The following is a 17,261-nucleotide window of genomic DNA, read 5'->3' on the forward strand; positions in this document are numbered from 1 at the left end:
TCACACAACAGAAACATGATTGGGTAAAAAATTGTTTTAGTCTTGCAACACCGATTGAACCCCCTAACTGTAGTATGTTTTCCTTGTACTCTTGGTAAGTACGCTCTCGCGGTTCAGCCAATCAGTAACCAGACTCTTCTAGGCGGTTCTACCTTCTATTGGCTAACAACTTCCACGCTCAAACTCGGTCACTTTAGAAAAAAAACAGGAGTTAATTCATAAATTTGTCAATTTGTCATACGCGTCGGAGATGTGTCAGTGGGTGATCGTTGCCGTGTACATATTTGTGTCGTAAATGTGGTGTGTTACAGTGATAATGAGAAAACTTACGCTGGGCACCATTATCATTAAGTGATGAATGCTTTTTAAGTTCAGTGTCTCGTTGTAATTGTTTTCATTTGTATGTCATCGGACTTGGCAACATGGCGGCCCCCCGTCAGAAATCACAACAGAAAAACATCTCTTCGATATTTTCGAAACTGCATGGCGCCTTTTCCGGTGCCGTGTGCCCTACGAAGCTGGCGACGGATAAAAGAACCTTGAATAAAACCTGGGAGTTGATGGATAAAGTGGTTAAACTGTGTCAGCATCATAAGATGAACTTGAAAAACAGTCCTCCTTTCATTTTAGATATTTTGCCGGACACATATCAGAGACTGCGTATTATTTATTCTAAATACGAGGACAATATGCAGGCGCTGAATAGCAATGAACATTTTAACATATTTATTATAAATTTGATAAGGAAGTGCAAGCAGGCTATAAAGTTGTTTAAAGAGGGGAAAGAGAAGATGTTTGATGAGAATTCTCACTACAGGAGGAATCTGACGAAGCTTAGTTTGGTGTTTAGTCATATGCTGAGTGAGCTGAAGGCTATGTTTCCGAACGGGACGTTTGCCGGCGACCAGTTCCGCATAACGAAAAGTGATGCTGCAGAGTTCTGGAAAACCAACTTTGGAAACAGGTTAGTTTTAGCTCATAACTTTATTAAATAATTGACTAAGTCCCACAGTAAGCTCAATAAGGCATGTGTTTAGGGTATTTAAATCAGAAATATATAATATATTTTATTTTATTTGCTAGCCTGTTGTGTCCTACTCCTGGGCAAAGGCCTACCTCTCTTTCTTCCACGCGTCTCGTTCTATGGCAAGATTAGGCCAATCTTTCCAAAAGATCAAGATTATGCCGCCACTTCCTTTGAAGTCTGCCGTGACACCGCACTATGTTTGGTGTCAACTGGGTAGTTTGATAAATACTTCATCAAAAACACCCATGACACAGGAACAGATATCCATGCTCATTAACACCCTCACTAGGATTTGAACCCTGGGACCATCTGCTTCACAGGCAGGGTCACCCACTAGGCCAGACAAGTTGTCAGACTTAGTTACTCTGTTAATTTCTTAGTCTGAGTCCACTAGACATTTTAAACTGCCTGATTTATTTTTTAAATTCAGTTTATTATAAGTTCAAAAGCTTATTATGGATGCCAGGAATTTATTGATTATTTCAATCAAGTTTAAAATTTAACAATTTGACAGTTATTATTCACACAAGTAATAAAAGAAGTATATTGTCTAGAGTAAGACCAAGATTTGGCAGCGATTTTGACAACCTTAACAGTGCATGTGTTATTATAAACGTCAAAATGTTTACTTAACACTTGCACAGGTGGGGCTATCATATTGTTGACAAATTGGTCTTCTTTTATAAATTGTTAGATGGATCAATCTTGATATTAAAATAAATAGATATTTGGGAACAATCTTACAGATCAACCTAGTCCCGAACTAAGCAAAGGTTGTACTATGGGTACTAGGTGACAATATACTTACTTATATGGTTATCTACATACTTAGATCCATTACATCCATAACTCAACAACAAATATTTGTAATAAACACTAATAAATGCCCTGACCGGGATTCGAACCCGGGACCTCTTGCTTCATTGGCAAGGTCACTCACTACCAACTAAGCTAGGAGGCGACATATAAACATTATAATGTTTAATGCCTTTAAAATTAAAACATATTCTACAGAATGAGATTAGAATATATAGAAAGAGCATTTATTTGTGGCAAAATCAAAGAATAAAACAAAACGTAACATTACACATATAAGACAGCATGGTCCTAGCCAGGCTGGGCTAGCAATGGTCTTCTGACGGGGCTATGGGCATGTACACCACAAGGTATAACACAATATTTAAAAAAAACCGGCCAAGGGCGAGTCAGACTCGCACAGGAAGGGTTCTGTACCATTATCTATAAAACCGTCACCCATTCAAGTACTGACCCGGCCTGACATTGCTTGACTTTGTTGATTGGATGAGAACCAAGAGATTGGAAAGACTTATTTATTTTATTATGTTTTTAGTATTTCTTGTTCCTGTTCCTGTTGCCGCTATAGGCAACAGAAATACATAATAAACCCATCAGTATGGAACCCTAAAAAAATACACATCATTTTTATAACAAACAAGTTGGAGACATTAATAATTGTATAAAAATGTGCATATTTTAAACTGCAGGAAAACACTGTTAAAATTATGTCAGTTGACATAATTTTAACCTCAGAACGGAGTAGAATGAGTTTTTCCTTTAAATTACTAAAGAGAAAAAAAACATCTGGTTTACCATTCCCAAGTTTTAAAGTACACTACTATACTAATAAATTTATAGGGACATTCTTACTCAAATTGAGTAAGTCCCATGGTAAGCCAAGAAGGCTTGTGTTGTGGGTAGACAATGACATATATATAATACAAATACATAGAAAACATGTATGACTCAAGAACAAATATCTGTACTCATCGCGCAAATAAATGCCCTTACAATAGACTTCAGAAAATTTACCATTTTATTTGGAAAATAATTTGAGGCCTGGGGGCCTCCACTCCTTTATTGTCTGAGGCCTCCAGACCTCTAAATACGGCATTGAATCTATGGTTTCTTCATATAATAATTTCTTTTTCAATCAATCAATTTTTCGTGTTATGGCTCCATCGAGGTGTTGATGATTCTGCCAATGGATAAGACATGGCTAGTATATGAATCTTATCATATCACAGTCATAGACAGTGTTTGGTGGAGTATCCAATAAATCTGCAAAGAAATACAAATTACCACTAACTAATAGACTACATACAACTATTAAACAATATGAACACTACACTATGTACAGAACAAACTACAGTTAAGTATTAAATCCAGGAACTTATTGTACAATAATATGATACATACTACAATTTAACATTATTTTTAGCTAGGAATTTATTCAAAATACCACAAAACGGAGTAAAAACTAAAGTTTGTAAAAAGTTAATATTTACTGGTTGGCTAATCTCACGAGGAAGAAAATCATATATAGGATAACATATTTTAGGACACTCCAAGAAAATATGATTTGTAGTACCCTCATCCAGTCCACACTCACAGATAGAGCTGCCCCTTATCCTCATTTTGGCCAAACGCACAGCAAAACAAATGAATCCAAGGCGAAGCCTAATAATACATGACGTAATTTCTTTTTGAAGTCGGTTAACACTAGCCTATTATCCGGATCACAAAAGCACATGACACAAACTTACCCCTAAACATAAAATAAACACCATGAGGTGGGTTAAATAGGCCCACTGATTACCAGACGATATTGGTGTCAGTTATTTTCAAATGGCCAGCATGGGGAATACAGCCCAAGCCTTCTCGTGCATGAGAGGAGGCCTGTGCTCAGCTGTCGGATATAGGCAGAATTATTATTATATTATAAATAAATACATATAAAAGAAAACTCCCGGTGTATCATAAGACGCAGGGTTAGTTTCCACTTAGTGTACTTTTTACAATACATAAAATAGTTCAAAATTCCACTAATAAATATACCATCAATATCCACACTAACATCTTAAGTGTACATGATAAAGAAATACCTAGGGCCTAAGTGCTAGGCTTACTTAAATACACACATTGCATAGAAAACAACTTAGTTTTGCAAACAAATGCTTCTTAAGTTCTTATGCAAATATTAGTCTCACTATGGATCAAGTCTGTGATGTACATCGCTTAGGTTATTCAACATTTCTAAACTAACATTCACAAGTATAATTTACATGTTTGACCTATACTAGTACCTAATATGAGTACAAATTTCATCCAATGAAATTTAATTCACTAACAGAGTTGCTTATTATGAAACAAATTCTATTCTATTTTATAATACAATTGATTCAATTTTGCCTTCTAATTTTCCCTGTATTTAACCTATTTACTCAATAAAAAATACAAAGCAATATTTATTGTACATGTTTTTTCATCAAACTGCATGACAGTTTGTTGGTGAACGGTAGCCCTCAACATTCTTCCTTAATCTACTGTGTAAGGTGTGGGTACTAACAGCAACACACTTACCTGACCAGTCATAGGCCTTATCTCATTGCATTAAGGTTCAAAATTGGTCAGAGAACTGTGGCACCGATGGAATATTACGATAGTGGGCCTCTAGAAGTTAGGTCTACCATTTAATGCAAATGGTTGAAGTAAAATTATGGTTTATTATGATGTAGTGTAAGGTTTGTGTGTGCACATGATTTGTGTGATGATCAGGAAGTTGAAGTAAAACACTCACAACATATTTATTTTTCTCAAAAAACCTTTATTCAGCTACAAAACTGCCTTGCCTATTGCATATTTTTGTTATTTTCTAAAAACTAAGGTTGTCTGAAAGAATCACGCAAAAGTGATAAGACTGATAAGATATCTTTAACAAATAGTTTTCAAATTCTACATATATGTAATGTTATTTTTTTGTTTGATTGAGGCACACCTCAGTTGCAAAAAAAGGCCACACCAGATGATGTGCAAAGGGTCCTTAAGCTTTAAGTAAGGTCCTTTTTTATCTGAAATTCCAACAGAAATTCTGATAAAAAGGTCCTAATTGCACATGAAGTACAAGGACCCTTTGATGGAAAGTAACATATGCATATACATATGTCTTCAGCTCCCTTTGTATTTAATCACTTTTGGTGCACATGCATATTATGTGGTTTTACATCAGAGAAGGCATGCACTGCATAGGCCATAGACATTGGCAACTCATGAGGCACGCTGTGTACACCGGCCTTGAGAGATATCTGTCAAAAAAATCCATTCAAGCAAATTTTAACAGTTAGTTGGAGGCAACTTTAACATCATCATCTTCCTCGCGTTGTCCCGGTATTTTGCCACGGCTCATGGGAGGCAACTAATTCCAAGAATTGGCGTAAACACTAGTTTTTACCTTCCAACCCAGAGGGTAAACTAGGCCTTATTTGGATTAGACCAGTTTCATCATGATGTTTTCCTTCACCGAAAAGCGACTGGTAAATATCAAATGATATTTCGTAAATAAGTTACGAAAAATTTATTGTTTGAACCCGCGACCTCCGTATTGCAAGTTGCAGACTCTTGTCACTATGCCACCAGCCTTTTTTGAATGCAACTTTTAACATAATATGCATATTTATATTTATAAAACATATTAGTTATTCCCCTGGCAATGTAAGCGAGGTGAGGAAGGAAGTAATTACTTGTTATCAGGATGTGTTCATAAAATAATGTACTTACAGTAAAAATATTACTTTACAAATATTCCTATCAGTATTGTATTTTAAATATAAAGTCATGGAAATAGGATTGACAATTGTTTACACGGCCATGAAACCAGGAAAGTTGTGTAACTTTGGAATTGTAATTGTGATTTTTTTGTTTATTTATTTTCGTATGATATTCATGTTTTAATTTAATATGGTTCGATTTCGATACAAAAAAACAATTGCGTTTTATCTTAATAAAACGCAATTGTGTGTAGTAATAGTGTGTAATGACTTATCATTACACACTATTACTACAGTAACATTAATATGTACTCACCTATTTAGTTTCGAATATTCGTTTGCGCTAAATTGATAGAAAAACTTTGTTTTATACAGAAATCACGCAAATACCGTTATTTTGGTCTTACATTGATAAAAAGTATTACAATACAATACAAATACTCTTTATTGCATACCTCAATACAGAAACAATACAAATAATCCAGCACATTAAGAAGAAGTAAATAACAGGCGGTCTTATCGCTAAAAAGCGATCTCTTCCAGACAACCTTTAGGTAGCGGAATTAAAGAAATACGTGTCCGTTTTTTTGCAAATTTTATGGGCCCCCGGCCTGAAATAAACGAATTTTATTTAATTTGCGTAACTTCTGAATAAAACAAAGTTTTTCTAACAATTTAGCGCAAAAGAATATTCGAAAGTACATAGATTCGCACATATTTATGTAGTCATAGTGTGTAGTGACTTAATAAAACGCAATTGTTTTTTGTATGGAAGAAAGTGCAATTTGTATCATCTGACTATAATTTTTACCATAAACCTAATAACTATCAATATGAAATGTGAAATCCAACAACTTATAAAAAGTGTAAAACAGTTATTACAAAAAAATCTGTATTACTTTTCTCTTGGTAGACATGTATAAAGCTTAAACCCTGAGATGGATATAAACTAGGTACTTACTTTATTTTTTGTAATCTACCCCTGACATGAATACAGACCGAATTAAGACAGGCTGAGTCACAGGCACAACTTCACAGGCCACTTCGAACTTACATCTAACTGATGTCATTCAGTTATGATGTATTTCGTTCGCACTTAATCGTATACATGTATTGGTCCGTGCGAGACGTATTATCACTAAATATTTAATACAATATGTCAGTGTACGTTCGAATTGGCCTTTAGTATTTTTTTTTCATATCAACAAGCACAAAAAAAGCCATAAACACTAGGCAAGTGGTATTTGTGTACTCAGGTGTTTTCTGCAGTCGCTCCTTGTTTGAATATGGCATTCCTGAAGTGTTGACAACACTTTGTTAATTGTCTAGGTGTTTCCCGCTTCACTGCAATGTGTGTTTAGGTACCTAATATTATAGTAACTATGTACATAGTTGTACATAGTTCAACCCAATAATTTATTCTTAATTAAATAACAAAGTTATTGAACATTTACTGCTAAAAGTCAAAGGAGGTTAAAATAATTGATATCGGCTAATCTAATTAAAAACAATATGTTGTTTGTGATTTGTCAATTAATTTCAAACGGAAGTTGTTTACGGAAAAACTTAAATTTATGTTATATAATTTAACTATGTATTTTATGGAATTAATAAGTTTACATTAATATTTTTTATGTACTGTCACGTCTGAAAATATCGAAAAGAAAAATGTGCCAGAAATATGTATACACTACCTTAATATATGGGCAATAAAGTCGTGTATACATATTTGTGGTACCTTTTTTGTATCGATATTCGTGACCGTACTTCGAAAATTAGAATTCAAACTAACTGACCCATATTTCACTATGTCATGCAAGACTCGGAACGGGTTTATTAAATACCGGTAAATACCAGTTTATTTCGGTTTTGCTCCGGACTTTTATAAGAACGCGAACGTTATAAGAAATTTATTGTAACCTAAAACAACTGGTTTATTCGACAAGGGACGAAAGGCCCGGCCGGCCTTGTGGTGTGCTACGTAAACATAGAAACCAACATAGGAAGAAACCGGTTTTTATTGCTCTAAACCGGTTAATATGACAAGAACTGTTTTCATAAAGACCGGTTTAATAACGGTTTTACGAGCGAAACCGAACTTAAAAGGTTTTGCACCAAGTAAATGATAACGGTTTGGAAATTTAACCAGTTTCCGAGCCATGACCAATCTCCAAATGGCTGCTCATTATGACCATATAACCAATCATAACGGTGGAAAAATATCCTGTAGAGAACAAGATAGCGGCAGTCCACCTAGCTTCGACAAACCGCGCCGAGTATGGAGTCAAATAAAACCCATTCGAACAGGCGTTGGAAACTACCTACCATTGGCATAAACGGGGCTGGTGTGACTTCCCTCAGTGTGTGTGGTGACCCTGAGCAGACGGTCGAACACATTGTTCTGGAATGCCCTCTCACCAAATTCAAGGGACGGATTGAGGACCTCGCGAGCCTCAGTGAAAGGGCCATCGAGTATGAGAAGATTGCAAACACTAATGTAGATTAATATTTAATTTCAATCCAGTAACAAATAAATTAATAGTTTAAAAACACTAGAAAAACACGCTTTTTTATGGTATAGGTTGCATGGTGGTTTATTATAACCTTGAAACCTGATCGTGTTCAAAGTCCATTACGTGACCTTTCTCACAAGTGCAAACACGACTGTGATACGATATTCCATCATGGAATGCCAGTGCTTATCTTCCGGCTTCATCATCAGACCTTGAAACCTAATCGTGGTCAAAGTTCATTACAAGACGTTTCTAACAAATCCAAACACAGCTATGATACGATGTTTCATCATGAAGTTCCAGTTCATATCTTCCGGCTCCATCATCAGATCAGTTCGACAGTACCATTTTATTGTACTGTCATCAGAACTACATACAGCTGCCTATTAGATGACGCTACGATCCTAGAAAGATGGTTAAATTAGTTACCTTAGATTCCATTACATAGTTAGTTACATACAGGTCGAACTAATAAAAGCGTGTTAAAAAATGCCATTGACAGTAAAAAGCTCTGTTAATAAAAGTGACGCTGATGATTTCAGTTTTCTACTCCCTGACCTGTTATGCTAACTTTTATAGGTCGCTATATAAAGCACCAGACCTCAGGTCCCTCCCCCTACTAGATGGTGTGCTCAAATCCCTACAACTATGCAATTAAAACTGCACGAGGCCAGGCGCATGATATCACGACCTGAGGCCTGAGGGACCTGAAGTAGACTGAAGAACTGAAGAAGAAGACCCCATTTTTAACTGCGCGCTGTCATACAAGGCTAACTCAAGATGCCATTTTCAAAAATGATGCGAAACAGAACGTCACTTTGTAAAGAGCTTGACAGTCTTTTTATACTACTTCGGTGGCAAACAAGCATACGGTCAGTCTGATGGTAAGCAGTCTCCGTAGCCTATGTACGCCTGCAACTCCAAAGGAGTTACATGCACGTTGCCGACCCTAACACTCCGCACCCTCGTTGAGCTCTGGCTTACTCACCGGCAGGAACAACACTGAGTAGGGTCTAGTGTTATTTGGCTGCGGGTTAAAGTATTTTTGGTATATCTGTCTGCCAATACGCTTGTATCAGCTGTATCATTCAGAAATATTATTACGTCATACCCATGGTTTTATGTACATTCTTTAGTAATGCAATAATTGTGTAGCAGAGACTATATTCTCACATGTATTAGCAGTTCAATTCACATGGGAAAATGAGAAAAACAGTGACAGAAAAAAACGAATTGTAACAGACTACATTGTTGTCATTGTGTTGTTTTAACGAGGTCGGAATGTGTAAGATTGTTCTGTAATTGACCGAGCGTTAGTGAAGGTCTCCGTTTCAGCTTGGGCGAAAATGCTTTCGTATGTCCGGATGTTCTCATCTGCAGCTCGCAATTGTCAACCGATTCTCGTGAAATTTTGTGAGCAGATTCGGAAAAGATTTTTTGTCGGATCGTTTTTTGGAAAATGTTCATTAACCCCGAAGCCATATATGGCGGATATGATATTCAACTCTATTGACAACTATTAAAGTTCATATTTCAACAAATCTTTTTTATTACATGCGGTTAAGGGTGTGGTGGAAATTGGCATGAAGGACTTAAGTGAGTTACTTAGTGTGATGAATATCGTGAGATGTGATACAGAACGAAGTAAATATTTTTTTATTTTTAAAACTTTTAAGCTTATCGCGATGTCTACGTAAAGCCACTAGTTTATTATTGACAGTATAGCGATTCTGAGCTATGGTAATTATTAATAAATGTCACTTAGCTATAAAGTTTACAGACAATTAGCCAAATTACTATTCAATCGTATCATCACGTTTTTCTACTAAAATTACTGATTGGTTCGACAAATTGGGGCACACATACAAATGACAAACACAAAACAAAACAACACAAAACACATTACAAAATTGAATCGTGGAATAATATTGATACTAAATATTAAAAGCGATGGTGATATTAATCCAGACATCCAATATATCCAATTAATATGTTCAAACGATAAACAGAAATATAATCGTATAGGTAATCCCATTTCATCCTACCCGAAAAGGGTCACAAAAATTCAACGTTCACTCTGACACAGATTACGTTAAAGGATTACAGACCAGATACGCCAATCTCTAATGCCAAGCCCTTGTCGGTGGAGTAACCGCCATTCCGTTCTTCTCTTTGCCATTGTTTTGAGCTCCTGATACGTAACTATGTTGTACTCAAGCGACGATCATATTGTACTCAACATAGTTGGCCTAATAATTAAAGATCGCGCGACTCGCGATACCTAGTGGCCATTGACGTATATCTAAGGACGACCTCTATACCTTTTTACAAGCTTTTATTTAACTTGCCCTGTTAGTATGTATGTTTGTTAGTGTGGGTCAAATCTTGCAAGCTAAATTTGACCCACTTCCCGATTTCCGATTGAGCTCAAACTTTGCGTACATATGTAAATCTGATGACAATGCAATATTATGATGACATGGAGCTAATCTGATGATGGAGTCAGGAGGTGGCCAAGGGAACTCTGTGATAAAACAACGCAAACTAATTGTGTTGGGGGTTGTTAAAATTGTCTCGATGAGTATTAGTTGCCTGTGAAGAAAAGTACAGTCAGCGATAAAAGCTAGTACCAAAAATGAAATTTTTGCCAAAAACTTATTTAGATGTATCATTGTGTCCAATAGTGACCATTGATTTTTTTACATTAAGTTCGTAAATTACATAAGTCTCTGAAAACTACAATAAACAGACATATGTGACGTTGTTAAGCAAAAGGTACCACAATGTCGCTTACCATAAGGACGGAATAACTTGTCAGAACGTCCTTATGGCAAGCGACAATGTGGTACCTTTTGCTTGATAACGACATATACTTATTAACAGTTAACGCTAACAGCAGACATTCAGATAAAATTTATATTAACGACGATATCCGTGTTTATTTGACGAGTGGCGTGTCTACTATAAACAGTAAATACATGCCTAATCTATGCAATACGATTTCATTCATAACACGTCCACATGAACATGAATGGTGAGATTAGACTTATAACCTGATAAACTCGTGTGTAAATGATATTGATAACACATATCAGGCGTTATCGAGGCAATTTCCTTTTGAGTCTGGAGTAGGAAAAAAACAGTGTGAAATAATTGTTTTCCTGGAAATTTTTCATTATTGACCAGGCGAGAGCGAATTCAGTTTTAGCTTCGGGCAAACTAGTACATTTTGTACATACTGTTTTTCATCACACTTGTGTTCAAGCGAAATAATTCTTAAATACATTTCAAAAATTTGTCCGTCGTTTTGGAATTTCTTGGCAGGTGAGGCATCGAAGGCACAGACCTATCCGGCATTCAGCCACGAAATTAGTTGAATATAGCGTAAAAAAAAAATTAAACGACTGTTAATACTTTAATCAAATTAAATATTTGTAAACATACACAACAAAATTAATTCATAAACGTCAGTATTTTAAAAGTAAACACATTTATACCTACTTTAAAAAAATAACATGCCCAATACGCGTAATGAAATTAAAAAAACTTACGCCCGTGGGCGTTATATAGCTCATTGCATCTCAGTATGCTGGCATACAATAACACCGTTTACGAGCAAGTGTGTAGAAAATGTTTTTTGTGTCCGCATTTTCTCTCGACAGGACGCATTTCTCCACTGATTCTAGTGAAATTTTGGGAGCTGGTTCGTAAACGATATCTGTGTTATTTTTTTACTCTAAATAAAAACATATTTTTACAAGAAAACCCTTGAGTGATCACTAGTATATAGAACTAGCATCGATAGTTGAGTTTATCGATACAGGAACTCCCTACTTGTCAAACAATTTTGCCCCACGGATTGCTATGTCTGGTTGTTATATATATTTGAGTATTATTTTTATGTGTAAATTCAATACGGGCAAAACTTTCGGTGGTAAGAATAGACCTCAGAACAGCATTCAATGAATCACGGTTAGTTTCATTATACTTATATCGACCGCGATTACCTTTTCTATTGTTATTGAGCGCCCGATATTTCGACGTACTATGTACGCGGATACCGGGTCCGGGGTCTTAAAACTTCTCATTCACACTCGCGTGATCATAGGCAGGGTGAGAGAGATAGTGATATGACTCCGGTCATCAGTTCGATTTGCGTGTACTATATTAATTAGATAGAAACAAACGACCATTTATTAAATTACTTTTTCAAGGTTTTCCCAATCAAGATAAGTATACTCCTTGATAATTATCGCGATAATTATCGATGATATTGTAAAACTTTAGAATTTGTGGTTATTTATATACCACACATCACACTCATGATAGGCTAAGATTACCATTCATTATAAAAATCGATAATTTACATTGGTAATTAATCGTTAATTACTAAGATTTCTTATAAGATATGTATTTATACGTAAACTATTGCGGTGTATTGCTCTTTAATGTTTCCTTAATACGACATCGTAGTCTTTATATCATACATATAATATTCCTAAAGATGGAGTCTAAGCCAGCTGTCACCGTAGCGTTCACACACACAGCCACATTTTTATGTAGGTACGATGAGTAACCAAAAGTTGTGGCCATATCGATAAAGTCATATCGATAAACTATCCGAATTTTTTATAATTTTAATTTTACTTGAAAGGATTTTAACTACCTAAAATGAAGAGATAACCATTATAACACAACTTTATATAAGTATTCTTATTAACCAGTATGATTTTGTGAGTTGTATATTACAGTAATCAACGGCGGAAATGCATGGGACACCGTACATATATAGAGCTATTTTAACCCCAAAAAAGAAAGGAGAAAGATGAAGGCCTGACGCCTATTAAACCAACTTGACAATTGACACCTGGGTGCTTAGCCAAGATGCCAATCGCTTACGCTCCGTAGCGAACAAAACACTAACAACGCGAACAAAACATAAATATGAAGAGTGATAGACGGAGACTACCGTATCGTTCGCCACCGAGCGAATGATTGGCATCTTGGCTACGCACCCTGACTCTGACTAACTGACGACGACGACATATAGCGTTTTTGGACCAGCAATGTACGCTAATTATCATTGTCAGGTGACAATTGTCACCTGGGTAGAACAGGATGCTTAGCCAACGTGCCAATCGTTAACTCTCCGTAGCTAACGAAACAATTGTGCCTGTCGCACTAAAATGGAAGTGATAGAGAGAGATGACTACGCTACGGAGCGTTAACGATTGGCACGTTGGCAGATCACCCAGGGGCCAGGGTAAACCCCACCAAACCTCCCGTCACCTTCTAATCCTCTCCTCTTTGTGACATCAGGTCAAAAAGTTTGGAGAACTAAGTTATAAGTCAACGCGACAACATTTCCATATTCACCAGTCAGATGGTTGGCAGTCCTCAACTGTGCGTTTCTCCAGAAACTTCCTGCCTCGCAGAGCTAAACTGGAATCGCCTGCGGTATTTACGGACCGATACGACCTTCAAGCCTTCAAGAAAAGAGCGTTCTCCTATTTTAAAGGCCGGCAACGCACTTGCAATTCCTCGGGTGTTGCAGATGTCCATGGGTGGCGCTAATTACTTACCATCAGGCGATACGTCTGCTCGGTTGCCTTCTATATCATAAAAAGTCATCGTTTATTCGTTATATTCTAACAAATTCAGCTATATAGCTAATAGTTAGGGAGGTGGCGAGCATTTCGGTATATGATTTGCACACGTTTCACATCGAGGTAGATTGCAGTTTACGTCAGTACGAATCGATTTGGTCCAGTCAATAATGGTCCTACGTCGCTGCGTTTTCGCGTTACAGCCGATTAAAGTTGTTAAAAAAAAAAGGGGTATCAAATTATTTGCACACGTCTGCCTCTGGGGTTCATGGTCACAAATATCTTGGAAACGAAGAAAATCGAGGAGGCAGACATTCAGGGCTCTGCATTATCATGGGACGGAGTTGTAAAAGTGTTTGAAAAAAAAACTCTACTAAGTCATTTGCACACGGTTCTCATTGCCCCCATTCGATTCATTACGACTCCGTGGATACGAAAAAACATTTGGCAGACACTTTGCTCACTGATATTTAACTTTATAACGGTTTGAAATGGACGTAATCAAGGGGAAGCGGGTATTGCATGTTATTATTGTGATTCTTTATAGGTTTATTATTATTATTTTGTTTATTGTTATTCGCTGAACTCACGGTGACAATCCAACTTCTTCTAGAGCTGAAATCTACGAAATTATTTGTTTTAAATGCTAAGAGGAAACGAAATGCGCTCGAAACTTTAATTGGAGAGTGAATTTTTTTCAATTGTAGTTTTTATTGTAGTTTTTGCTTTATTACCAACTGCATCAAAACTCTTTGAAAAAGCCATGTGCGATCGTGTTTTTGCCTTCTGTGAAAAATACAAAGTATTCAATGAAAACCAAAATGGTTTTCGCAAAAAGCGATCTACAACAACAGCAGTTTATAAATACATGCAGGAGGTTGCAAACACCATAAACGCCAAAAAATACGGTGTTGGCGTCCTCCTAGATATGACAAAAGCCTATGATAAAGTCAAGTATACAATACTTTTGGATAAATTGTATGGGGTTGGGATACGAGGGCCTGCCCACAAATGGTTTGCATCATATCTAAAAGATAGAGTACAACTTACAGAGATAGAATACTATGATATAAATAGCAGAGAAATAAAAATGATACGATCACACAGCAAAGTGGTAAATTCCTCGATCCCTCAAGGAAGCGTAGCGGGATGCCTTTTATTTTTGTTGTATATCAACGACCTTCCAAAAATATTAGATGAAACATGCATACTATTTGCTGATGACATTTCGTTACTTATTGAATGCGAAAATGATGCCCAATTAAATGACCAACTAACGTCAGTATTACAAAAAATATCAGATTGGATGTATGACCATAATCTTGAAATAAATTATACGAAAACCAAATTAATCACTTTCCACCCCCATCAAAAAGCTCCACTAGATTTAGTCCTTCATTATAATAATACTCAGATAGAAGTAGTAGATGAATTCTCTTTACTTGGACTCGTAATAGACAAAAACATAAACTGGAAAGGACACATACAATTAATAGGATCGAAACTTTCTAGTTTTACTTATGCGCTGAGCGAGATAAAAAAAACTACAAACTTACAAACAGCCCTCGCCATGTACTACGCGTATGCCAACGCATGGCTAAGATATGGGATAATTTTATGGGGGAATAGCACTGACGTACCATCATTATTTATAAAACAAAAGAAACTGATCCGTATACTGGCCAACGTTAACTACACACACACATGCCAACCACTCTTTCGACTATTCAAAATTCTAACATTACCGTCCATATACATCTTAGAGATGTGTAAATTTGCAAGGCAAAATACTCACATGTTTAAAAAACGATACGAATTACCAACAACCCACCTATTGAGACACCAAAACAAACTATTACTACCGGCCTCTAGAATAAAAAAGCATTCCAACAGCACTTATGTCATGGCCATAAAAATATATAATAAACTGCCTGATGCCATAAAAAATTTAGAAAGTGATAAAACATTTATTAAAATCATAAAGTCTGTTTTATTAAAAAAATGTTATTACTCATTGAATGAATATTTAAATGATAACTTAGAGGATGAAATAATATCGATTAGTTAATATTTAAACAATACATTTTAGGCCATCTAATGTTTAAGTAAATACACATTGTCGTAGTTGTTAATTTAGTACATAAGAAAATTGCTGTGCCCTAACAGGGTATCATGTACTGACTGTAGTTTATATAACATCTGTATACAATGAACATGATTGCAATAAATAAATTGAATTGAATTGAATTGAATAAACTAACCAAATTCTTACTGTACAGGAGCAGCTGCGAGGGATTCTCCCTATTAAAACGGGCGATGGTAGAGGCGCTTTGTACGTTATTTGAAATCTTTAGGCAGAGTACACATAGCGCACTTCAAATCGCACATTTTCCTAAAACGCGCTCCGATTTTTTCAATTATTATGTGTATCAAGCGCTTACACACTAAAATTACTCGAGAAACTTCAAAGACTCCAAATACTCCAATTACTCGAAATACTCCAAAACTGTTGATGAGCGTCTCGGAGAACCTGCTCTGCAACCTCTGCTGTGTACAAAGCCTTACGCTTTCGAGACGTCCTTGTGGAAGTGCCTGGGAGCGCGAGAGAGAGGGAAAGCGTGCAAAATAAGAGGGAAGGCTGTCTCCTGTTTCTTTCTATTTACTTCTATACTACCACATGTATCTATAGATGTAGGTATACGCTATATACATTTAGGTACGCAATACGGAAAAGGTCGGAACTGGGTTATACCGTTCTCACTCATATTCCCAGATAAAAGAGAGACACTACGAAAGGAACTATGGAGATGTTTTATACCTGCGGAGCCGCAGTTAACAGGCAGAAGCCAAATATTTTGAAGAGTTTTGAAAATCGTTCGTATAGATTCTATTAATTATTTTCAATAATATTCAGTAGATGCAAAATTTTGTATTTGCAGCTTGGCGCGAGTGTCGAGTTGAAAAAAAAAAAAAAAAAAAAAAAAAATTCAAATGGTCTGCCTTTGGAATATCAGGGGTCTGAACGTCTGCCTCATCGATTTTTTTCGTTTTCATGATAAATTGAAACATCAGTCCAAGAGGCAGACATGTGCGCATAATATAGCACATCTTTTTTTTTTTACATTTTTGAAGCGCTGTCAATAGACAACGCAGCGGCATCACGCTGGCAGACTATTTTTCCGTGGTCCTTTTCATTGTTTTTAATCGAACAATTCAAATCTGCCAAGTGTGCATTTCATATACAGTTTTTTAAATAATAAAAATAACTTAAAAAATTGAAAACTTCAAAAGTCAGAGCCCTGGATGTCTGCCTCTTCGATTTTTTGTGTTTACAGGATGACTGTGATCATCAGCCCCAGAGGCAGACATGTGCAAATAATATCGCCCACCTTTTTTTTTTAACATATTTGAAACGCTGTAAATTGACAACGCAGCGCCACCGTGGTGGCAGACGAGGTCCTTTATGTTTCTCAAGGTATCATTATTGCTATTAATAACGTCTGCCATGTGTGCTGATGATATCGAAATTTTGCTCGCCACCTCCCTAACT

The 17,261-nt window shown here is 36.2% G+C and overlaps 1 protein-coding gene across 1 annotated transcript in view; it reads left to right on the plus strand.

Moving 5' to 3' along the window:
* The window catches only part of LOC133531231 (E3 ubiquitin-protein ligase CBL-B-B), a 177,777-nt gene continuing 160,516 nt past the window's right edge, over positions 1-17,261 (plus strand). Inside the window, exon 1 of the mRNA XM_061869387.1 lies at positions 1-964. Within this exon, the coding sequence (XP_061725371.1) occupies positions 423-964 (542 nt within the window). The 5' untranslated portion in view covers positions 1-422. The remainder of the gene's footprint in view (positions 965-17,261) is intronic.

Source organism: Cydia pomonella, chromosome 24 (assembly GCF_033807575.1).
Source record: "Cydia pomonella isolate Wapato2018A chromosome 24, ilCydPomo1, whole genome shotgun sequence".
NCBI lineage: Eukaryota > Metazoa > Arthropoda > Insecta > Lepidoptera > Tortricidae > Cydia > Cydia pomonella.